The sequence below is a fragment of the Cenococcum geophilum genome (assembly GCF_001692895.1).
Source record: "Cenococcum geophilum 1.58 unplaced genomic scaffold K441scaffold_57, whole genome shotgun sequence".
NCBI lineage: Eukaryota > Fungi > Ascomycota > Dothideomycetes > Gloniales > Gloniaceae > Cenococcum > Cenococcum geophilum.
The window spans coordinates 711,098-733,723 of record NW_027137615.1 but is presented as its reverse complement, the minus strand read 5'-3'; the positions used below and the strand labels follow the sequence as shown (position 1 = coordinate 733,723).

Below are 22,626 nucleotides of genomic sequence, written 5' to 3'. Positions count from 1 at the left end.
CGACTGGCGAATTGATACAATCCAAAATCCGGGGCGTAAGGAAATATTCGCCGCAGTATCCTGCGAAGGATGCATTGGATATTAAGAAGTTTGCCCGAGATTTTCGAAAGCCTCATCTCTATTATTTGGCGTTCAGTGGGGTCAAAAAGGCGAAGGATGCAATGCCTCCGCGACCATCTTAACGTGGCCCAAGAGGTGACCAACGATGCACTCTAAATAACCGCCTTTGCTAACCAATCCAGTCAGAGCAAGTGAAGTCTCGACATCACACGACACAGCCAGACTGTGAGGCAGGGGATGCCTTTGCAGTCCCCGAATCGCCGAGCAGCGATGCGGTGGGCTATACTCAGACAGTGTGGGGGGAACATGTTGCATTGGAGCTCACTAGCTGATATGCAGGCCAGGCCAGGCCAAGCAGAGCCAGGCCAAGCAGAGCTAAGCCAAGCAGAGCGAAGCCAAGCAGAGCTAAGCAACTCTAAGCATGAGAAATTCCCTCTGAGGACATCCGTTCCACCGTTGGCCTCTATTTGACAGGGCTGGAAGATTCCCTACAAGCATTAGCGTAACTTTCCCCCAGACCACCTCTCCGGCCTGGACACGCTCCCCCACAACCACTAAATAATGCCGCAACACGACGGAGTTGGATTCACTGTCGGATTAATGAATGTGTCCTACCCGTAATTACCCGACATTTCTAGACTAACTAAAAATACGACTAGTTAGTTATAACACTGCCGGTTTTAGTTCGTGGGGGTTAAGACCATCTAAACCATTCGTCCATAATAAGCGCCTCTGATCATGTACCGCAGTATATGGCGGCTTCTACAACTCTCGGTTATCCAATCAACATATCCCAAACGTTTCTTACCAGATTCCTCGACGTTTTCTAAATGAGTCTCTTCATCAACTTTCTATTCTACCAAAAATACGAACTCCTAACACCACTTGGTGTAATATGAATAGTTTAACCTGGGAATATAGAGAAGAGAAAAAACTACATCTCTGCATCGAGCTTGATTAGGCGGTAAGCTTTACCCAAACCAAGCCCACTTCGTGAAGCGCGCATATTAGTTATACGGTCCTTCCAAAGCCACACAGACGCCCTCTAAAGGAGACTGGGCGTATTTCGCTTTGGCGTCTGGATACTCTTACCGCTGAATTCTGGTGGCGTTGTCTCATGGTCCTGCGAGCCTGTATAGGGCGCCCTGCTTTTTGCCTGAGAAATGCCTTCAAAGATTCCTACTGTAGTGTCTAAGAGGTAATCTTATAATAAATAGAGCTTGATCCTCTCCCAACTGCCAGGATTTAGTTGAGAAAGAACTCACAAAGACAAACCGGCCAGAGTTTCATACCTTCTCTAGTGTCTGAGCGGTTGTTATTAATTCCTTCCTGTGACAATAGTTCTTCTTGTTGCAGTATTATGTGGAGTTTCTTTACAAAATTCTATAACAGAATCTCTAAAAAAGTCACCCTAATCACGAGAAATATGAACAGTACAAAATCATCAGGCATGAGGAACGCAACTGGCGCAAAGCCGCAGCAAAACGATGTAAGTGCGCTGGAGCAGAAGTGAAGAAAACTGCGCATCTGAGCACAAACTTACTTAGATTTCGCAGACGTCAGCTGCGGAAGAACATTCCCAGGAGAATGCCAAATACGCCGTCGTTTGGCGCGAGTGGCCCGACCGTCATAACGATTCGGACGAGGTCGCCTCTCGGCCCCTGGGGGGTCATGCCTTAGGCGGGGCGAGCTTGAACTTGCAGCGCTGGTACCACGAACCAAATGGCCACCAGCCTTATAACGCTGTCGGGGCTGTCCGAATACCCGCTAATGGGGTAGCCGACGACGGGTCTGGGCCGTGTGGAAGTGTCGAGACCTCGAGGACCTCGCGCAGGGTAGAACCCAGTGAAACCGACAAAGAGGCAAAGGGCTAAACCCGTTCATGGCTTTAGATAGCTTGAGCGACATGTATCGCGTCGTCGCTGTACCAAAGGGTCAATGGTCGCCCCGTAATTTAACATACGTTAGGAACTGCATGGAGGTGTTAGTTGGTCAATTCGAAAATTGCTTTTCCCTAGGTAGCTTCCCCTTCGTATTAATATCTTAAAGAGTTTACTAAGCTGCCGATCGCCTCACATTTCCCGTCGATAGGGGTGTCTGAGTCCAAAGGGCCATAGCCTCACTTTGGAAGAAAACAAACACCCTGCGTCGCGGAGATATCCGCCTGTATCGTAAAAAGGTGAGGCTGCTAAAGAGGGGTCGAGAAAAGCAAAGACACAACATGTGAACGGGGAATTAAAACCACGTTTTCTCTTGATATCCTAAAAAAAGGCAAATGGGCATGGCGTTCCAGCCCCCCGTTCCTTCCGGGCTTACTCAGAGGCCGACCCAAATCGCACTTCCATTGGTGGATTGGTATACATCACGTTTCCAACATGTTTTGTTTGCTTTATCGCGCCGCGTTTCCGTACAGTGAAGTTAGGACAGGAGGCCAGGTCTCAATCATCAGATTCATTGTTTGTCATGCTCTTTGCATAAAGATTGGTTCATGGTTGAAGTTTGGAATGTAGGCGGCTTCCTCATCCTCGCAAACGGTTCAGGCCGATGAATTCCCCGCAACTCTTTCATGGACCCTACTCAACCATGAACACCTTGATATTGTACATTTGTACCTGAAATTCCTTTATACCGAGCATTCTTTTAATATGACGACTTCCGGCTGTAACTGTTCGCGGCAATGAAACAAGCACTTCAGATTATCTTATAAAATCATCCTCTTTCACATAGGAGCCCATCAAAACCAAAGCTGAATCATGTCCTGTTGTCTCACGAGAGTTCAAGATTTTCGTTCATTAAGCTGAGTGCAAGCCTTTCCTTTCGAGTTATGAACGGCGATGGATTATTAATCAGGTTCTACTTCCTCTTCGTGGTCTTACCAAAAGAACTTCGGACTAAGCAACCATGGAACAAACCGATAGCATACCAAAGGCGGGAGCTGTTTGACAGAGGTTAGCTGCAAATGGGCTTGGCATCGGTGAACGAAGCGAAATATTGCCGCACTAGTCCGCTGAGGAAGAAACCAGAATCATGTTAGTTAGGTAGTTAGAGAGGAAGATGACAAAGTAAGACGCCTAATTGGATCTACCACATAGCATGCCTACACACTGCTTCAAGGACAAAGAGAATCCACCAAACCACAATGGTGCTCTGCGCGTGACAGGTGCAGGGTACTTCCAGTCCAATGTCCACCAGAATGTTTTGTGCTTGCTCGAGCATTACATCTCATCCGCAGTGTCCCGAAGGTACAGCGAGAAGAGAATAAAATAGCTAGGTAGAAGTGAGGAGTAGTAACCAGGGCATATCAAAAACATGAAGACGAAGGGGTATGCGCACAGTGCGTAAATCTTAACTAAGAAAATATGCAGAGAGTGAGTAGCTTTGATGAGCTGAAGAGGGGGTATGTGACCAACAATATCGTAGAAAGTAGGAAGGAAACGGGGATACGTGAGTAGGATGAACGGAGGGAAATGCTTTGCAATACAGGCTCTCCGGTATTTGAAGTTTGGTATCCACCGGCCAATATGGCAGTAATTCGTGATCAGTCTTTTCGCACCTCGCGTGTGCTAAGAAAGGGAAGAGATGAAAAGTAAAACAAGGAATGGGATATCCTGCAAAAACAAATCCTCATGTCTTTACGCAAGAAATGCCGTTTCCACCCTAGTTCCAGTTGTACAGCAATTCAGTCTGGTAGGCTGGCTCTGATTCATTTTGGATGTGCCACTCGTTGGATTTTGTGGTGTTTTCAGCATCACTAGTACGGTCCTACGCCCCTATAGAGATTTCGGCGCTCGTCAGTATATCCAGCGCTCACTGCACGGCCACTGTTTCCGTTGGGTGGGCTCAGACTCTTGCTCGCGAGCCCATCCGATGTCACGCCTCTCTTTGGCGTGCCTTCCCTCCTCTTTAGCCGGCTTGTCCTCCATCCCTCATACCATCGCTCACGACTTGCCTCGCGAAGCTCTGAGCGCCACTCACTGAATACACTCTCCCGAAGCTTCACAAAATCGCAGTGTTTGTCATCGTAAGGATCTGCAAAGCCCCAAGGGAATCTACGCCCAATGACGCCGGGCTCGTATATATCAGGTGAGATGATGCTTAATGGGAGGTATGGAAGCTCGGAGTCATCCTTCTCCAAAGAAGAAGACATTGCTGAAACGCGGCGACGGTGACCCTCAGCGGGACGCTTGGATGTATCGGGAGGGGAGCTAGGAGAAGTTTGAGGTGCTGATGACGCGGATGTTGATGAGTTTGTGGAACGGCCAGCGTTAGAGGAGGAACGATCGAGCAACTTATTGAGAATGTCGGACTTCTCTTCGGTATCAGAAGAGTGAATATATTCATCTTCGTCTCTTTCATCCAAACGGTCATCATCTTCAGCGTCTGATTCGGACAGGTTGAGCGCTTCGAGTGGGTCGAGCTTGGCTTGTTTGAGGCTGTCCCAGACAATTTTCTTGAGGTGAGCCATGTGGGCCGTGGTAATAGTGTCAGCCTTGCTGATCACGGGAATAACCGTGGTCTTGCCTTGGAGCGTGCGAAGAACCTGTAGATCGAGATCTTCATCGAGACCGCCGATCACCCGGTGGGAACTAAATTTGCTGATCGTGTTGGGATTCTTGCGTGATTCTGCAACGTTCGCATCCAGACGAGCGGGATCAAGGACAAGGAAGACACAGTGGATATGAGTATCTCGGACACCAGGAGCGCGAACGACCTTCTGTTCCTCAGTGAACGTCTCCTCGAATTTAGATTCGAGGAATGACGACATCTCTCGCAATTGAAGATCGACAATGTTCTTCTCCAGACCTTGCGAATCCCAAAGCGTGACGCCAATCCTCTCATGGTCCACCTCTGTTTCCAAGTATTCTGATGTAAAAGGAGAGTCGGGATGTAAGGCTGTGGACGGAGGAGAGGGGGTGTGACCGCGTTTCTTAGCTGGTAGTGCTAGAGAAGTACGAAGGAAGTTGATGAATGATGTCTTGCCGGAGCTCTTCGTCCCAACAACGAGGATGCTACAAGTTCTAAGTCAGTGACGAGTCCAAAACGAAAGTTACAGTTCAGATATACTTACTTGAAGGGTGTCGGGTCTTTCCTTCTCCTCACTCTTCGAGGACTGTTCAGGGTACTAACAGCACTGCTTGCGTAGCTGTAGCGGCCACGGTGGGTCATGCTCTCAGTTCTCGCATAGGGATCGACGAATTCGCCATTGGGAGGTGAGCTGCCTGGAATGGGTGGGATTGGGACTCTGCCAGCCTGGTCTGGAGCCATTTTATACTCTCCCGATGGCCTGCTGAAGTTGCCTCCCTGTCCGTATTCGCCGACTCTATTGGAGACAATTGCGAGTGAATCTGGTCGTGCGTCTTCGCCACCGAAAGTGTTTATTTGAGGAAGGGGAGAATGCGAAGGAAGTCGCGGAGGCTGCTTAGGAAGTATAGCAGCCTCGCGCTGTTGGCGAAGGAGCTCCTCCTGAGCGAGCGCCTTTTGTTTCTTGCTCATCTTGCCTCCGGATGCACTTCGATTGGCATGCGGCCGGGATTCACTGGATCGCTGGCGTCGCAAGAAATTAAAGCTGGACCGTCGCGACTGCTGCTCTCCGTTTGGGTCTTTTATCTGCGGCAGGGCAGTGTTCTCGGGCGATGCGTTCTTGACAAGTGTGGAGTAGGATTGACGAGGCGGCGTCGAACTCGTCATGGTTCTTCCAGAGGCAGCGTCACGTTATTCGTCGCGCGCGGATAAACTATGCCACAGAAAGTAAGGGAAGGTTTTCTGATCGGTTTCGTTCGGTCTCTCAGTCTTGCAGGCGCTTCAGGCTGGACGCAGGTTACGCCGACCTGGGACGAAATTACACGGTCGGTGGGGGGCAGTATGTGAGATGAAGGGGGTTCACTGCGCGCATTGCCAAAGGGTCAGTTCAGACGCGCTTTTTCACCAACGAGCGCTCGACTTCCAGGGATGCGGGTAATAACAGTACCTTCAAGGGCGGCCGTCGGCGAATGAAGGGCCCAACACGGCGGGACGATGGGTGGTAGTGCAACTACAGCAGCTAGCTGCTGTACAGGTCCCACTTTGAGGCCGCTGGTTGCTCGTGATGGTCTGGAGAGGCGCGTTGGAAAAGGGAGATCCATGCACCGAAAGAGAGCCCCAAACAATGAAGGGGAGCGTGTGAATGAGGGCCTGCTCACCCGCGCGTTGCCTACTTGACACGTTGGAGTACAGAAGAGTACAGAGTGACGCACACCGCACGACTGAGGGGAATTGATTGCTGCAGATGATCCAAAATTCAGCGAACGGGAGCTGAGGGTTTCGAGAAAATGGCCGATTTGCTTCTGATGCTTCAGGGGCGCCGCCATACTGCATCTTGCCGGAGCCAATGAACGGACCAGTATTGCACGGACCACTCTCCACGCTGAAACCGCCACAACTCTCCAACGGCCAAAACGATAATACAACTTCGGGGGTCTTTGCATCTGGAAGGACGGAACCATGGCAGATATATTGACATCGTCTCTCCGCCTCTTTCCCCCGACACTGTAGCGAGCAGCCGAATGCTCACCGTCCCCACGAAACCTTGTACGGGAGAGAACTTGAATGGTGCCAACCCCGGGATGCCCTCTGTTACACGGGGAGAGACGCATGCTAAAGGGGGGAGAGCGCATTTCTCCCACTAATTCTCTGGCCACGGCCATCCACTCCTTCACCAAGCCAGCTTCCGAGTTGTTGCACTGTATGCTTCTAATCAGGTTATGATTGCTTCTGGAATTTTACATCGTTGTTTCCGATCATCTCAGGTCTAAATATAGAACATCTCGGACTATTCCATCAGAAGATGTACACCTATAGATACCTACATCCACGTCGCACCTGTATCACGGGAGAGCATACCACCCAAGAGCACTTATTAGGGCACTTCTTGGCAAATCAAACTTTGGCTTCAACTCTGCAGTTCAGCCTTTCAGGACAAAGCCCCAATGGATATAACGAGATGGGTAATCGGCAATGTCAGCATCGAGAGCACCGAGCCTCCAAGGTCAATAGCTTTGCAAAGCAAAACATCTTTAATGTCAAGTCCCACCAAAATTCATAAGCATCGTTTGCTGTCCAATCAGAGATGCAGAGATCACGGGAGCCTTTTTTGGCTTGCTGTTCTTGGGGCTTTCTCTTGGATCTGCAATCCCCCGCAGGCGCCATATGCAGGCAGGACGGCAACAGAGAGTTTAGTTCCGCTGACAATCCTAAAAGCCAAAAGACTTTTAGCCGCGCACCGCATACAGCCTGTACGAGCCCCGGTTTCCCCCCCCCTCGTACGCGTGACGGCACACACGCAATTTCGCTAATAATTAGTCAAGTGCACCATCCAGCGTAGACACTGTGCACTTACAAAAATGGTTGTGCACTCCTAGGCAAGGTATGTGCACTTTACAAGAAAGGTAACGTCTCTAATTTTTAAGCTTAATCGTAAGAGTTAAACTTAAAGTTCTCTAGTGTGCAAGAAGCGAAATTTCACACGGGGAGAAGCCGGAGCTCGTACAGGCTGTATCCAGCAGGTCACATGGGAGACACCAATGCCAGTGTATTGATACAGAAGTTGAGCAAGAGCCAATTAGCTTTTGCCACTCTCGTCTGTTATGGTACTACAGTCAAATCTCTTTAGTACGATACCGTTTGTTCGGCCGAGCATATCGTAATACTAATGGTATTGTTATATCAAGAGTCACGTGTTAGGTGAATAGGCAGGAAAAAGAGGAGCTTAATACCTAAAAAGGCTTAGGATATCTACCTCGCGGGCCAAATAGGGCCCTCCCCCATACAAATTCTTTACTAGTTATACCGATATTGGTAGTAGGTGCTTAACGATATCGTCAAAAGTCAGATTATCGTAATATTACACCAAAAAAGGCTTGATCAAGGGGTGTAGATCGTAATGCAGAGGATATTGTTATATACCCAATATCGCATTAAGGAGGTTTGACTGTAAGCAGAAAATGGCAGGCTGTTATAGTCACGTGATTGGGGGATCGTATAAAACTTCGAGCGGCGCTGCCATCCTTCTCCTTTCCTTTCTCTAGCTTTGGACCGTTGATATGCAATCCAATCGTACAGGCTTGCATACGTCCTCCTTGCTGTGCTCGTGCCTCGATTGATTGAGCCGCTAACATCGTCTGCCATTTAGCGCCCGGTGAGAGGCTCTTGCACTTTAATAGTTAACGTTGTTTAACGACTATAAAATCTATTTTCTCCAATTCTCAGGAAGTCTCCCAGGCTGCATATTGCAAGTTTAAAGGGTTTAAACCTCTGCAGTGTAGTTTCAGATGCAAATGTAGAATATTTGCTCTAGAGAAAGTAGGTGAAACGTAAGGTCAACGTTAACGTGGGTGATAGGGTTATAACAGCGGTAGTAGCTGACCGTCGTAACCCTATCGCCGTTATAACCCTATCACCCACGTTATTTATTAATACAGAAGTTCAGCAAATAGCTTCTGCTACACTCGTCCATCACCAGCCTCCAAGCCTGACTAGCCCTCACAAAACGCTTCACGCTTGGCGCCAAGGCTCTCTTTTTCCCATTAAGCAAATGCTGAAATCAATGCAGTTTCTATCCCATTAGTGCTTTTGGTGTGTTTGCAACAGTCGAATGGAAAAGGCGATCCTTTCGCTTCAGTAATTGTGGCGTCGCGGCGTCTTGAAAGAACGTCTCGAGCCCGCGTCAGCCCTTATTCTGACCTTCTGAGAATTCTGTGCAGATCATGGATGCACTGAAAACTCATCCGACGGCGACAGCCATCGTGGTTCTCATTGCTAGTTACATTGGTAGCTTCGTCGTCCGGCTTATTCAGCATCGAAAGAAGTTCAAAAATCTTGTGGGTTTTTCATCTCTTGAGAGACAATGTCGCAGTTATTTCGAGTACGAATACCTCACATACCTTCTTTGAATTTCACACCGCATTTCATGACACTTACACCCTCATCACTACAACAATGGTCAGTTTGCCAATGAAAACTAATTCATTTTCAGCCTGGACCACCCCATCATCCGATATGGGGTCACCTCCTTGTCATGGGCAGATACAGACAAACCAAACCGATACGTGTGCACCCCCATACCTTTCCAAACTTCCTAAACGAAGACTACAAGCTGCCTCCGATCTTCTATGTCGATCCTTGGCCAGTGGATAACCCTATGATGGTGATCCATGATCCAGAGATTGCTCACGAAGTTTCGGCCATACGTCCTTTACCCAAGCATCCATTGCTATCGAAATTTCTTACTCCGCTGGGCGGACCCGAAAATCTTGTCACCATGGAAGGACCTTTATGGAAAAAATGGAGGGCTATCTTTAATCCCGGATTCTCCGCTGCACATTTGATGACGCAGGTCCCTGTGATGGTGGACTGTGCCCTTGAATTCGCAGAGATACTTGACGGATATGCTATGAGGAACGAGGTCTTCCGACTCGAAGAAGCAGCAACTAAACTAACCATCGACATCATTGGGAAAGTAATCATGTAGGTATTTTAAACATTCTTGGCATGCTGTGCAGCATTAGATGTCCACTCCCCAACTCTTAGGATGAATCAATATCCTCCAAAACCAATCCAGAGCAAGGCACCCTGACGCAGATCAATGGTTCTCTTTGCATATTCATCTCTACCGAAAACGGATCTTGAATTTTACGAAATATATGCTCCGAATGAGCACACGGCCAAAAAATCCGAGTGTTCTTTTGAACATATGCTAATGATCCCATAGTGACCACTCCTTCAACTCGCAAAGCACCCACAACGACTTCGTAGAGCTGCTCCGCAAGCAAATAAGCTGGCTACCGAGCACTGAGTCCCTCAACCCCTTCCACATCTGGAACCCTGTCCGCCCAATCGTACAGCGCATCAACACTTACCGGCTCAACAAATACATCGGCCAGATCTTCGACTCGCGCTTCTCCTCCCACGATACCGCGACCCCGAAACCCCGTAAGCAAAAAACTAGCATCGACCTCGCGCTCGAGACCTACTTCAGCGAAACCGGCCAAACCCCCGACGAAGCCCGCGCCCTCACCATGGACGCTACCTTCCGGCGCTACGCCATCGACAACTTCAAAATGCTGCTCTTCGCCGGCCACGACACGACCTCGTCAACCGTGTGCTACGCCTACCACCTGCTCTCCAAATCGCCCGCCGCCCTCGCCGCCATCCGCGCCGAGCACGCCGCCGTCTTCGGCCCGGACCCCACCGCCGCCGCCGCTCTCATTAAAGCCTCCCCGCACCTCCTCAACCGCCTCGACTACACCCTCGCCGTCGTCCGCGAGACCCTGCGCCTCTTCCCGCCCGCCTCCTCTATCCGCACCGGCCTGCCGGGCTACTTCGTCCGCGACCCGGTCTCCGGCGCCCAGCTCCCGACCGACGGCTTCATGGTCTGGCCGCACACGATGGGCATGCAGCGTTCGCCCGCGCTGTGGGGCCCCGACGTGCATGCATTCCGCCCCGAGCGCTTCCTTGCAGAGAACGCGGGAGCCGTCCCGCCGAATGCGTTTCGCCCGTTCGAGAAGGGGCCCAGGAATTGTATTGGGCAGGAGCTGGCGCTGCTGGAGGTTAAGATTATTCTGGTGCTGACGATAAGGCGATACGATGTTAGGGCTGCATATGCGGAGCTGGATAAGTTGAAGGGGGATGGGAGTATGTGGGCGCAGGATGAGAGAGGTAGGAAGGGCGTGCAGGAGGTTTGGGGTGAGGAAGCGTATCAGGTATTGTTGGCAAGCGCGAAGCCTAGGGAGGGGATGCCGGCGAGGGTAAAGAGGTGGGAGGACTGAGGGGGGTGCTGGGGGTGGGAGGGGGGGAGTGTGGTATAGTTGGTAGGGTGAGTAGAAGGTAAGGACGCGATGGATTGGATAAGATCTTGGTTTTAGTAAATAAACCCTAGGACTTATATCAAATACCTTGAGGAAGGCCTGAATATTACATTATGCCTATCTTTTAAACTAAACCCTATTTTGCTCTCTATTATATCTACTACAGTAAAATCTCTTTAGCACGATACCGTTTGTTCGGCCAAGCGTATCGTAATACCAATGGTATTGTTATATTAAGAGTCACGTGTTGGGTAAATAAGTAGGAAAAAGAGGAGCTTAATACCTAAAAAGGCTTAGGATGTCTACCTCGCGGGCTAAATAGGGCCCTCTCCCATACAAATTCTCTACTGGTTATACCGATATTGGTGGTAGGTGCTTAACGATATTGCCAAAAGTCAGATTATCGTAATATTACACCAAAAAAGGCTTGATTAAGGGGTATAGATCGTAATGTAGAGGTTATCGTTATATACCCCATATCATATTAAGGAGATTTTACTGTATTAGGTCTAATTTAAATCATTAAGTAAAGTTTGAAAAAGAAATCGGGGAATAATAAGAGTTATGCACCTTATATATATTAGCATTATTTAGTTCTTAATTGAGATAGGATAAGCATTTCCTATTATTTCCTAATATGCTATAAGGTAGGAGCGTGCTGGAATTAAATAGAATATAAGCTATATCCCTCCTGCATCACGCCTCCTTCTATCCAAAGTATTCGTCTATTTGTGCTAATAGGTTCCCTCTAGATAAACCTAGTAAATTAAACCATTTCTCCTTTTAATCTCGAAATCTATATCCCTTCCCTTTAGTAAAAAAGCCGACCTCGCCATCGCCTTTTCGCGAAAGCACCTAGACGCTGGTCCTCTAGTTAATAAAGTACGATTCCTTTAGAATGATTTTAGTCTTTCGTAAATAATAGATACTTACACCCAGACGATGTCATTATAATATAGATTTAAAGTAAAAGAGCGCGGAGGAGATTCCAATGAAGTAGATATGTGACTAGGGTTATAGTTAGTGGTGGGACTACAGTTGCTTAAGCAGTAACAGTTAGCAGTAATAGGTCTAGGGGAAATTCTTCCCTTTATAGGTAGAACGGTTGTTAGGCACGAATAAAAAGTATATATTTCCTAGAAGGATAAAAACGACGGTATGGTTAGTTATGCTATTCTATATCTTAATATATTTAATATATGCCTTATATCAGAAAACGTACTAACTAGTTTAATATCTCCTAATTGAGGGACCTTATTATTAGCACAGCAAACCAGCCTAAAATCTTTGTCTTTTTCCACCTTGTAAAAAGGATATATAACTTGCTGAAGGAAACATATTGGCCTTAGTTAAGAGATAGCCTCAGATAGCGTTTTAAGACCACTTTCATAATGGAATGGATTGCATACTTCATTGGAAGTTGGGTGAGATAAATGGTGCTATATTAGTTCTCATGTGCTTACATGTAGAGAACTCAGCCGATATAAGATGGATGGTGCAGGGACGCTATCAAACCCCTCTTCGCCTGGTCTTGAATGCACACGGTAAGAGCAAATGGTGGTTTAATGAGGGACAGCCGAACATGCATCTTTGGCCGCATTGTCGTTGCTAGGATTGGCTCAAAGTGGCGTTCAAACGACAGCGGTGGAAGATGAGTGCTATTTTCTACCGAGATAGGTCTGCTGTGGATGACCGTTGATGTTATGGGGCATGATCAGACTGAGCCTTTCTTCAACAGTGTATACGGAATAGCAGTCGTAAATTGGCTTATCCGTCGTCGAATTCCGGCGGGCATGATATGTGGTCGTCAGTGGGTTGGGGATGATATTGTAGGTGAGGACGAAGATGTGGAGGCAATGCTAGCACGAACGGACCTTCTAACGGACCTTCCAACGGACCTTCCAACAGACCTTCCAACGAACCTTCCAAAGGACGAGAAGAAATTTCTTCTACAAGTACATATACTTGGCCCGGTTATACCTCGGCACCTTGATGTAACATCCACGACAGCCTGAAACGGTTCTCAACAATCAACAAGCATGCGTAAAGACTCGGTATTGAAGGATAGAAATTCAGTTCCACGGCAGGGATATCGCCTATGCAAGTACAGCAATTGCAAGAATACATACTATCAGATATCACTCTTCCCCACACACCATCCGTCTGCGCATCTCACTACCCCTTTCACGTCCCTTTCAGCCTACCCCACTCGGCCCTAACGTCCACCTGCCCATCCCCATCAACCACCTTTCCCCTGTCCCACTCACGCCCTTCGCCCTTCTTTGCCCATTTTACATCCTCTTCTGTCTTCTCGCCCCCTTTCTCCCACTTCTTTACCTCCTCATCTGTGAAGCCAGCCGCGCGAAGCCGATCTGCGCCCTGCTGTTTCCAGCGTTGCCGATCGCGCAACGCTTCTAACGCCTGGTCCCAGTCATCTTCCAAGTCAGAGCGAGGTTGAGCGTCGTTACTGGGGTCATAGGACGCAGAAAAGTGGGCATCCATAGCCGACGACGAAGTAAAAGCGCCGCGGCCTCGAGAGCGGACTTCAGGTTCCGGCGGTGGTAGCGCAGGACCCACAATTGCTTCGAGAGGGTCGGAGGAGTCGGCAGAAGGAGAGCGGGGTTTGTTAGAGGAGTGCTTTAGCTTTGATGATGTGTGAGAGGACGGTTTTGAGAGCGACGCCCTAGATCGCGCTGGTTCTGGAGAACTAGATGGAGGTCCAGTTTCTTCTCGTTTCCGACGGGATCTGTGATGCCGGCGTCGACCTTCAGGTGAGCTTGAGCGAGATAGAGACCTGGAATACGATCTGCGTCGTTTATGGCTTTGATGGGTATCCTTATAGCGTCTACTCCTCACTTCAGACTCGCTCCGATGTCTATGCTTTCGACTCCGGTGATGGTGATGCGAATGCCTCGATCGATAGTCATCTTCATCGTCACTGTACTCCTCCCTCTTTCGTCGCTTTTCTCGTGTACTACCTCGATCCCTCTGGTGCCTGTGAGATCTTGAACGTTCCCCAGTAGATCTTTTCCTCTTCTCATCTGCCTTCTCTTCCGTGCCACCCTCCAAGCGCCTGCGCTTTGATGGGCGTGCATCATCCCTACGGCTTCGACTGCTCGTATGCCCATCGCTCTGATACGGGGTCAAACGTCCGTCTCGTTCTCTATGCAGTGCCCTCAGCCTCGCTCGAGACTCCTCAGCCTCCTTAGCGAGTAATGCCGCATTATGATTATCCGTCTCGCGCAAAATATTCCGTAAAAACCTTGTGTTGGGTTTCGGCGCTTTCACAGTAGGCCTACGAAAAGACAGCAGAGTCAGCAAGCGGGTTGAATATAAATAAGCGGGAAAACGCAAACCTCTTGGGTAGGAAGGCCTCCAATCCAACCATGGTGTACTTCTTCGAGCTGGCTTTCGCATCATTCTTGAGCAGGTTCGCGACATAGTCGTCATCTAGATCCTCCGTTGGCATCGTGATGTTCCTCCTAGGAAATCGTGTCCGGCGCAGCGTCTGCCTGGTTATCTCATAAATCCGACGCTCCGCGGAAGATTCAGGTGACTCGGGGCACGCACGGGCCGCACACTAACTCTTGCCAAGTTCTGCTAACTCTAGCGAACTCCTAAACCAATCAAAACCGCGAACTAGTTTTAGCCCCCTGCGTACTGATTTCTCTTCCAGGACGGAGCTATCGTTGCGGGGAATTACCTACGCCGGACTCCTTTGAATCACTATAAGTTTCGAAGCAATTTTAGCTATCCCTAGAGCAACTTGTGCTGCCGTGGGTCCTAATTGGCTAATTTTGAGCAAACCTGATTCCCAGTCACGTTTACCTGACCCAAAATGGCTACTTTTTTTCCCTCTAAAGAGACGCTACACTCCCAGCGAGCTAAGTACATTATTCTACCCTTAAGAGAATCAATTCCAGGGATATTAGGAGTTTGAGGCTAATTTAACTGGCCGACGGCTGAAACAAGGTAGTCGGACAAGATGGTGTAGCTATCGCCATACTCTGCATCTTTTCCGCCGGCAACCTTGACCCGAATCTTCCATTTCGTTTCGTTATTGTCCTATTCGGGTCGTTCTACTGTTGCGTTAAGCGCACATATTTGTAGAGTTCGTAGGTGTTGGCAACACTTATTAGATAACTGAGGATCCCTTCTCGACCTAGATAGACACGAGGCCAGTCCGGGCTTCGTTCGAAGGAGTAACAGTATAGGTGGCTGAAAACGTCACAGCAACTGCCAGGGTAGCTTCGAAGATGGGAAGTCAGAATACAGGTAGCCCAATGGTAAATGCTTTCACAAAGTCTTTACTGAGAGTCTCTCCAAGCCCCTCCAAATCCACCGCTCTTCTCGACTATTATGATGTTGTGAAGGTGGCCTTTTCGGCGTAAACTGATCGCTTAGCACATGCCTATCAGGTGGTGTCAGCTAGTACTGGCTTCACACATAGGACTAACCTCTATTAAAACAAGATCTAGCAAGACAAAGACAGTCTTGGATAATTGGATTAGTCAACCTACCGGATATACCACCTCCGACAATAACAACAGCAGCTTTAGTGTATTTATGGTTGCTTATTGGGGCCTCTGGCCAGGGTAGATGTCCCGCTGAAAGACATTCGTAGCTTCTCATTGTGTCACAAGGAAATGAACTTGGTTAATTGTATGCATATGAGGATTAATGCGAAAGGAATTGGACGTGCTTCCCCACTAATCAGAATTTAAGGGTCAACTGTGGCTACTATCCGCCCCACGTGAATCCGGCTAAGCCCTCCGGGCTTAGCCCTACGCAGTTCAACGGAAAACCGAGTTTAACGGAAATATGCCCCACTACGTGATTTTGAAGCTGTAGATTTATATATAGACGTTGTATATTTAACTTTTAAAGGAGGAGTAATTAAAGCAGTAATATTAAAGCTTTTATATATCAATTATTACGTACCTAAGCCACTTGGTTGTGCTATTGTGTCTTTCTAAGCCCTCTTCTTTACCTCTCGCGCAGCCTTCCGTGCCGTAGCCTTTGCTTCCTTTTTAAGCCTCTGGCTTACTTTAAGGCGCCTATCCTTTGTAGATATTAAGCCTTCTTTACTAATAACGCGTTGATCCTTTTTTTGTTGCTTCTAATAGGCTTAAATAGCTGCCTGTATATTATAGAGGTCGTCCTTAGCTAGCTTCCGGTAATAGGCATTCTAGTATACCCCACGTAATAGCTTCTTATATAGCCACTTCTCCTTTCTATCTAGTGTACTAGCGATTATATATAGCCGCGTAATTAAGCGCTTAACGCTCCGTGGGGTTGTTGGTATTAATAGCGGCTTAGGAAGGGGTAGTCGTTGCATTATAGGTGAAGGCGTTTAAGGACGTATAAATACGCGTTTGCGTAATTTCGACAGTATAACCTCTAGATTATATAGAATTAGCCCTATTTTCTTCTATACTAATCTAATAGATAAGGCTTTAAATATAGCGTTACGAATAGACTTTAGATGGTATAAAAATTCCACCTTATTAAAATCCGTGCACCTAGTTTAAGTGGCCATCTTAATAGCCTTACGATGGTTATACTTAAAGGGCTAGAAGAGAATAACATCTAGAGGCTATAGAAAGTAGCTTATATAAGGCGGAATTGTAAATAGAATAATATAGTTCTTATTGTAATATTCTATAAACTCCTTTATAAGGTGCGAGCCGTGCCTATTAAGGAGAAGTAGTTAATATACACCTACTTGCCGGGCCTTTAAATACTTATTAAAATGCTTAATCCACTTAAACGCGTAGTTATTATTTAAATAGCCTATTGTTTGCGTACTTAATACGTAATTATCTAGAAGATCTATATGTGTAATATAATGGTAGAGGATCTATTCTCCCTTAAGTATAATCGCCGGTAGAAGCACGCAGCTATTATTACTAATAGCCTTTAAGCATGATGTAAAATCGCGATTTGTTTTACTAGCTAACTGGAATCTAGACTTCTCCTTTAGACGCGTTATAATAAACTAATTGCCTCCAATCCTAATGCGAAATCTACTTTTATTAAAGTTATATTAATCCGCGTCCTGGATCTAATGTATATCCACTATATTATAATATAACTTATACCACTCGTTAATAGTAATAGGGTTAGTTGTAACGGCGCGATCAATCTTAAGAGGCTTTTATTTAACTTTATAGTAAAAAGGATTACTTATAATAAACCTTATAGTCTAGTCGCGCCTAAGAGTAGGAGGCTCTTCGCTATTACGCGTTACTATGTAAAGAATCCGTTTAGCGGTACTATACACCTAGTGGATAAGAGTAGAGCAACTAAGACGGTCTATATAATTAATATATGCAAGGAGAGTAGCTTCCTGTGCTAGGCTAAGCTTATAATTAGGGCTGCGTTACTCTATCTTGCTTTTAATACCATTAATTTAATTATAGACGCGTTTATACGGCGCGGCCTTTACTTTAGCTGCCTTAGTAATATTAGGCTTATCTATACTATAATAGAAATTGACTGCATCTTATACGCGTGCCTCTTTGATTTTATATTCTATAGGTATGGTTAGGGTAAAGAAAATATATAAGGAATTTGGTATATGGGATTTGGGGTGAACATTTCCGTTGAACTCGGTTTTCCGTTAAACTGCGTAGGGCTAAGCCCGGAGGGCTTAGCCGGATTTACGTGGGGCGGATACGTGGTGAGGATATTCTTAAGTAAAAATGTGGAATATAAGCGGACCGAAGTGTGCAATGATAATCCTGTGCTCGCGTAGCTAAAATGACAAAGTATACGGAATAAATATATATTCATATGATCTCACGGGATGATGAAGGGACGCGCACGTTGAAACCGTTTAGCTACTACGAAGACACAGAGTTGCGGAGGATAGGCCGGATAGGCCTCTCGGATAATAGACCTATCAGCTGATAGTATCCGGAGACTATCCGGATAGTCTCCGGATAGTCTTGGCAAAATCCCCTCGATATGCTTATACTTGCGATACACCCCCCAATATTAAATAAATAAAATTTATATTGGTATAGATTTATAGAGCTTATAAAGCGCTTTAAAATGGCACCACTTTTATCTAAATATCCTAAGGATAAGTAATATTACGCAGACGTAAAGCTCACGAGAGCTCTACGGAATAAGGCTCAGGGGGAGCCGTACACGGAGCTCTACCAAAGCTTTGCAAAAGCTCTACACGAAGCTCTGCACAAAGCTCTACACGAAGCTTTTATATAGAGCCTCCGTAGTAGAGCCGTCGTACGCAGAACCGTCATACGTAGAGCCGTCGTGCAGAGCCTCCGTATACAGAGCTTTGTGCAGAGCTTCGTATAGAGCCTCCGCAGAGCTTTGTGTAGAGCTTTATGTAGAGCTTTATACAGAGCTTTGTACAGAGCCTTAGTAAATACCTTTAGCTTTTCTACTAATTAGATATCTTCTTTCTACCTTTTTATTTATACTTCTCTTTATATAAAATACTATAAAAACATGCGGATCGTTAGCCCCCTAACGAAAATTTTAACCCGAGGTTATAAGTAATAAGCCAATCAATTAACCCAAAGCTTTAATTTAGAGCTTTATTATATAGACTTTAATTAATATATATAGAGATAAGGTTTTCCAGGGGGAGACCCCCTGGGACCCCCCTATATAGAGCTTTTACTTAATTTAGAAGTAGTAGTAAGGTTAAGGCGCCTTGTGTTCCCAATTGTCGTTACGTGACGCAATTTTTGGGTGACGAAAACCGCCGTTAATATTGCTTGACTGACACCTACCGGAGGTTCCTCTGTCCTTCCTGTCTCTTCTCTTACCTGTCTTCTTGTCCGATGCTATCTATATCGCCATGTTAACCAATAGATCCCTTAGTGGAGACTGGGGAGGGGTATTAGAGCGCCTCTAGCTCTTATAAGGAAGAAGAAAGAAGAAAAGAGGAAGGTATAGAGGAGGGAGTATTTATAGATGGGAGGAGGCCTATAAACGGGAGATTAGGCAGCTATAATATAGACATTGACGTTGCTCAACTAACACCTACCGGACGCCCCTCCGTCCTTCCTGACTCCTCTCTTACCCGTCTCCTCGTTAGATACTATCTATATCGCCACGTCGACTAATAGATCCCTTAGTGGGGACTAGGGAGGGGTATTAGAGCACCTCTAGCTCTTATAAGGAAGAAGAAAAGAAGAGAGGAAGGTATAGAGAAGGGAGTATTTATAGACGGGAGGAGGCCCTACGAGTATGTGATTTGGTAAGTACTAATAAGCACGAGATTCTTGTATAAGATGGGTTTAATTGCTTACCAAAATACGGGGTGTCTCTATTACTGCAGTGGCTACTACAGTGGTAGAGACGCCTTAAATATTTAATGTAACCGACTACTGAGGCTGTTGATAAGTGAAAGGTAGGCTACCCATGTGGTGCGAACGATGTAGTTGTTAATATCATTTATAGCCTGTTTTTGCTTCTAGTATACGCGTAGATTATCCTTGTATTTGGCGTAGAGCTAGTTATAGGCAGTGAGCTGATTTGGGTCTAGCTTTGCTATCGATATAGCCGTAGGTAGTATGTCCCTTAGTGTGGGCCGACTTGGTAGTTCTAGCTTTGGAAGATCGTCTTTCTTTTTAAATGGGTCGATATACTGCCATACCTTATTAGTTTTAGCTATGTCTTAGATAATAAAGAACTATTAAATTTAATTAGATAGCTTGTTAAGGATAAGGTTAATTTTTAATTCAGTAGAGGTTATTATTTTTAGAATTTAATAGGTTAGGAAGGGTCTAGGTTAGGGTCTAGCTAGCGTCTTAGCAGAACCTTATTTAGACGTTCCGAACTTTTAATTTAATTTATTAGTTTGTTTGTTAGTCGGATTTTGTTATAGGGAGCGCGATTAATAACCCCTACTAATAGCTCTAACCACGTCTAATTTTTAATTTGTAAATCGGCAGATCTATAGGTAATAGTTATTTTAAGTAGCTTTACGTGCGGTATATATAAAATCTTAACTATAGTGTAGAGAAGTTATAGCTGCTAATATGCGGTCCTAAGTAGTATGTATTCTCGGAGGTTATATAACTCCTTATATAAGCGATATTTCCGCCCTTTAAAAAAAAATTGAAAAATTCCAAAAATTGATTAACGCTATAGATAGCAGCAATATTGATTTGGTAATACTACCAATTCTCCTTATATACTATTATATGTATATCTAATAGCTCTAGAAGCGGTAAAAAGGTAGGATGGATAGGGGGGTTGAAATTTAGAAAATTGGATTTCGTGGTTAAGCTATTTAAAAGTTAGGAAACTAAGACGAATACTATATTCTCCGCTTACCTCTAAGCCAGTATATAATTTCCTAATTAGGAAAAGTCGTTTATAAGTAGTTGCTACTACCTCTGTGTAAAATCTTCTTATTATACCTCTTTAGTCTTACTTATAGATAACTAAAATCGTTTTATATTGAACTTACGTTCGAATATAAGCCCTGAAAGCTTTTTAACTCGTAAGATTGCTATATAGGTTAGCCTGGCTATCTTATTCTTTTCCTTAATATTTAGAACTACTTAGTTAAGTATTAGGCCCTGGCTTTTATATACAGTAAGAGCAAAAGCTAGAGTAATTAGAAATTGATATTATAAGTAAGAGCCTCTTATACCCTCTTATTTACAAAGCACGGAAAATATAAGGACGACTTTCTTACTATCCTGCTAAGTAAATAGGGCAGGTCCGTTATACCTATCTACTGCAATTAGTAGTAACTAAGGCTGATCCTTTTTAATATCCGCGTATCCCTTTTATATAATATCTTTAACTGTACTAGTAGTACCGTTTACTAAGCCTAGTTTAACCTAGATATTCTATATTAGTATTACTTTTGCGCCAATATATAGGGCTAGATTCTCTATAGTATCGCACTAATTAGGAGTAACTTTCTGTATACCTATACTAGTGTTAACTGACTTAATAGCTACTACTGGCTGTAAAAGGTCGTGAAGCTAAATAGTGTTATACTTACTTATAGCAGCGCGTGTGCCATATAGCCGAATTGCGTTATTAAAGCCCGCAACCTTATTAGTGGATAGGCCCTGCTTATACCTAGTTAAAAGAAGCTTCTAGGTCGAATTACTTATAGAATTACTATATAGCTCTATAAGGGCGGTCCTAAATGCAGAGCTCTTAGCGTTATTACCGCCCTACCGCATAACTTGATTTAGGATAGCAGTTCGGTTAATTGCCTTATAGGCTCCTTTTCTATAGCTAGCGAGCTCTGACGGCCTAGCGGGTAGATTACTATATAAGGCCGTCTGATTTATAGGGGGAAGCTGATAGAAATTGCCTACTAGTAAGATGTTTAAGCCTCTAAAGTAGTCGTTGTTATATATAGGGTAGATCTAACAAAGGCGGCGATCGATCTAGGCTAGATGTACTTACCTGATTATAGATTTCTTATTAAGGACGAGATAGTGAATATCCTTAAAAGCTTGCTGTAGAGGCGTAAAACTGGTAGCAGGTAATTCCTTAAATAGGCGATTTACTAGCAACCTTAATAGATCGTATGTAGTTCTGCCGTTAATATTAAAGGCAGCTACCCTAGTAGGGGCCGCTTAAGCTAATGGTATTGGCTTGCTATTAGCTCTTACTATATTATAGAGCGTAATAGAGAGGACAGTAATAAGATATGATTTGCCAGTTTCTGCCTCTTTATTAACGTTAATCTATAGTAGAGAGGGGCTAAGGCCCACTTGGATCTGCCTGTAGTAATTAACTATAACATTATAGATATAACGCTGACCTGGTTATAAGGAGGACGGAGTTACTATTTAGGATAGGCGGCTCTATAGTAGAGGCTATAGCTATACTTCCTACTAATAAGTCCTTTTATTAAGCTGCGGGTATATACCCTAATACGTACTTTAGTTATAGTTATAATTAAGCTCCCTATTACTAAGCCTATTAGGATCCTTAATTTTAACTCTGTTGGTATTTTAAACGTGGGTATATAGGGCCTTAAAGGACTAATATAACTCCAAGTCGTCTGCGAAATCTCCCTTAAACTTATTAATATTATTAGTAGTTTTGTAACCTTTCTCTAGTTTTTAATTGTAGAAGTAGTTGGGCGGGTGCTAATAAGAGTCAATATAAGCCTAATAGGAAGCTATATAATTAGGGGCCCTAAATCTATTAATATAAGTAGCCACTTCCTTATACTCCCTCTACGGGTAATAAAGAATGAGCTTTATACGGTAGAACTTAGGATACTACGGATAGGAAGGATCGCCGTTATATTATAGAAAGTATAATATAACTTAAGGCCTTGCTCTTAGTTAATACTTATAAGTAAAGTAATTAAAATGGAGTAGAAAATTAAGGAAAACAATATTCTCTACCCTATTTAGGCGGCGCTTATATTTCTTATAGTTAGATAGTCCGTACCCTCTTAGTTGCCTATCTATAAGCTTATATATAGCGCTTTAATCGTCCTCCTGGCGGTAGTCTAAAGCTACTATAGTCCTTAAGCCTTTAGAAAGGGGAATGTTAAAAAGTAGATGGTATACCTCCTGCGCTAACTAATCGCGTTTAGTAATAAGCTTGTTTATAAACTTAGCTACTACCAAACTAAAGGCATGAAGACTGTTGGCGTACAGCTGTACTAATTAGAGTAACTCCTAGTAGGAAGTCGACTTCTTCTCCTCCTTACTGCAATATTTGCCTATATAGTTGACTATTACTAATATACTTA

The 22,626-nt window shown here is 45.2% G+C and overlaps 5 protein-coding genes across 5 annotated transcripts; 2 read left to right on the top strand and 3 right to left on the bottom strand.

Moving 5' to 3' along the window:
• The first annotated feature begins 1,425 nt into the window (after window positions 1–1,425).
• On the top strand, window positions 1,426–2,032 carry K441DRAFT_699904 (uncharacterized protein). Its single transcript, XM_067653205.1, has 2 exons — window positions 1,426–1,549; window positions 1,617–2,032. The coding sequence occupies exons 1-2, from the start codon at window positions 1,487–1,489 to the stop codon at window positions 1,932–1,934; spliced, it is 381 nt and encodes a 126-aa protein (XP_067498848.1). The 5' UTR covers window positions 1,426–1,486; the 3' UTR covers window positions 1,935–2,032.
• A 1,779-nt stretch (window positions 2,033–3,811) lies between these two features.
• Window positions 3,812–5,748, bottom strand: K441DRAFT_584425 (uncharacterized protein; the record flags this gene model as incomplete). The annotated part of the gene is made up of 2 exons (XM_067644547.1): window positions 3,812–5,069; window positions 5,129–5,748. 2 exons carry the CDS (start codon window positions 5,746–5,748, stop codon window positions 3,812–3,814), a joined length of 1,878 nt encoding a protein of 625 aa, XP_067498847.1.
• Window positions 5,749–8,774: 3,026 nt separating this feature from the next.
• On the top strand, window positions 8,775–10,874 carry K441DRAFT_619723 (cytochrome P450). The gene is made up of 3 exons (XM_067645887.1): window positions 8,775–8,915; window positions 9,071–9,561; window positions 9,806–10,874. Exons 1-3 carry the CDS (start codon window positions 8,802–8,804, stop codon window positions 10,860–10,862), a joined length of 1,662 nt encoding a protein of 553 aa, XP_067498846.1. The 5' UTR covers window positions 8,775–8,801; the 3' UTR covers window positions 10,863–10,874.
• Window positions 10,875–12,704: 1,830 nt separating this feature from the next.
• K441DRAFT_645110 (uncharacterized protein) lies at window positions 12,705–14,413 on the bottom strand. Its single transcript, XM_067646783.1, has 2 exons — window positions 14,258–14,413; window positions 12,705–14,196 (listed from the first exon to the last, which is right to left on the bottom strand). The coding sequence occupies exons 1-2, from the start codon at window positions 14,368–14,370 to the stop codon at window positions 13,086–13,088; spliced, it is 1,224 nt and encodes a 407-aa protein (XP_067498845.1). The 5' UTR covers window positions 14,371–14,413; the 3' UTR covers window positions 12,705–13,085.
• A 567-nt stretch (window positions 14,414–14,980) lies between these two features.
• On the bottom strand, window positions 14,981–15,148 carry K441DRAFT_619718 (uncharacterized protein; the record flags this gene model as incomplete). The annotated part of the gene is made up of 1 exon (XM_067645886.1): window positions 14,981–15,148. A coding segment is annotated over one exon (168 nt), but the record flags the coding sequence as incomplete, so codon positions are not given.
• Window positions 15,149–22,626: the final 7,478 nt, after the last annotated feature.

What these genes read in the sequence shown, in the direction of transcription:
- K441DRAFT_645110 (XM_067646783.1), bottom strand. Translation starts at nt 14,370, where the DNA reads ATGCCAACGGAGGATCTAGATGACGACTATGTCGCGAACCTGCTCAAG. An exon ending in GAGGCCTTCCTACCCAAGAG is followed by an intron (nt 14,197 to 14,257) that starts GTTTGCGTTTTC and finishes GTCTTTTCGTAG; the next exon opens with GCCTACTGTGAAAGCGCCGA.
- K441DRAFT_619723 (XM_067645887.1), top strand. Translation starts at nt 8,802, where the DNA reads ATGGATGCACTGAAAACTCATCCGACGGCGACAGCCATCGTGGTTCTC. An exon ending in GAAAGAAGTTCAAAAATCTT is followed by an intron (nt 8,916 to 9,070) that starts GTGGGTTTTTCA and finishes ATTCATTTTCAG; the next exon opens with CCTGGACCACCCCATCATCC. An exon ending in ATCATTGGGAAAGTAATCAT is followed by an intron (nt 9,562 to 9,805) that starts GTAGGTATTTTA and finishes ATGATCCCATAG; the next exon opens with TGACCACTCCTTCAACTCGC.
- K441DRAFT_699904 (XM_067653205.1), top strand. Translation starts at nt 1,487, where the DNA reads ATGAACAGTACAAAATCATCAGGCATGAGGAACGCAACTGGCGCAAAG. An exon ending in CAAAGCCGCAGCAAAACGAT is followed by an intron (nt 1,550 to 1,616) that starts GTAAGTGCGCTG and finishes TAGATTTCGCAG; the next exon opens with ACGTCAGCTGCGGAAGAACA.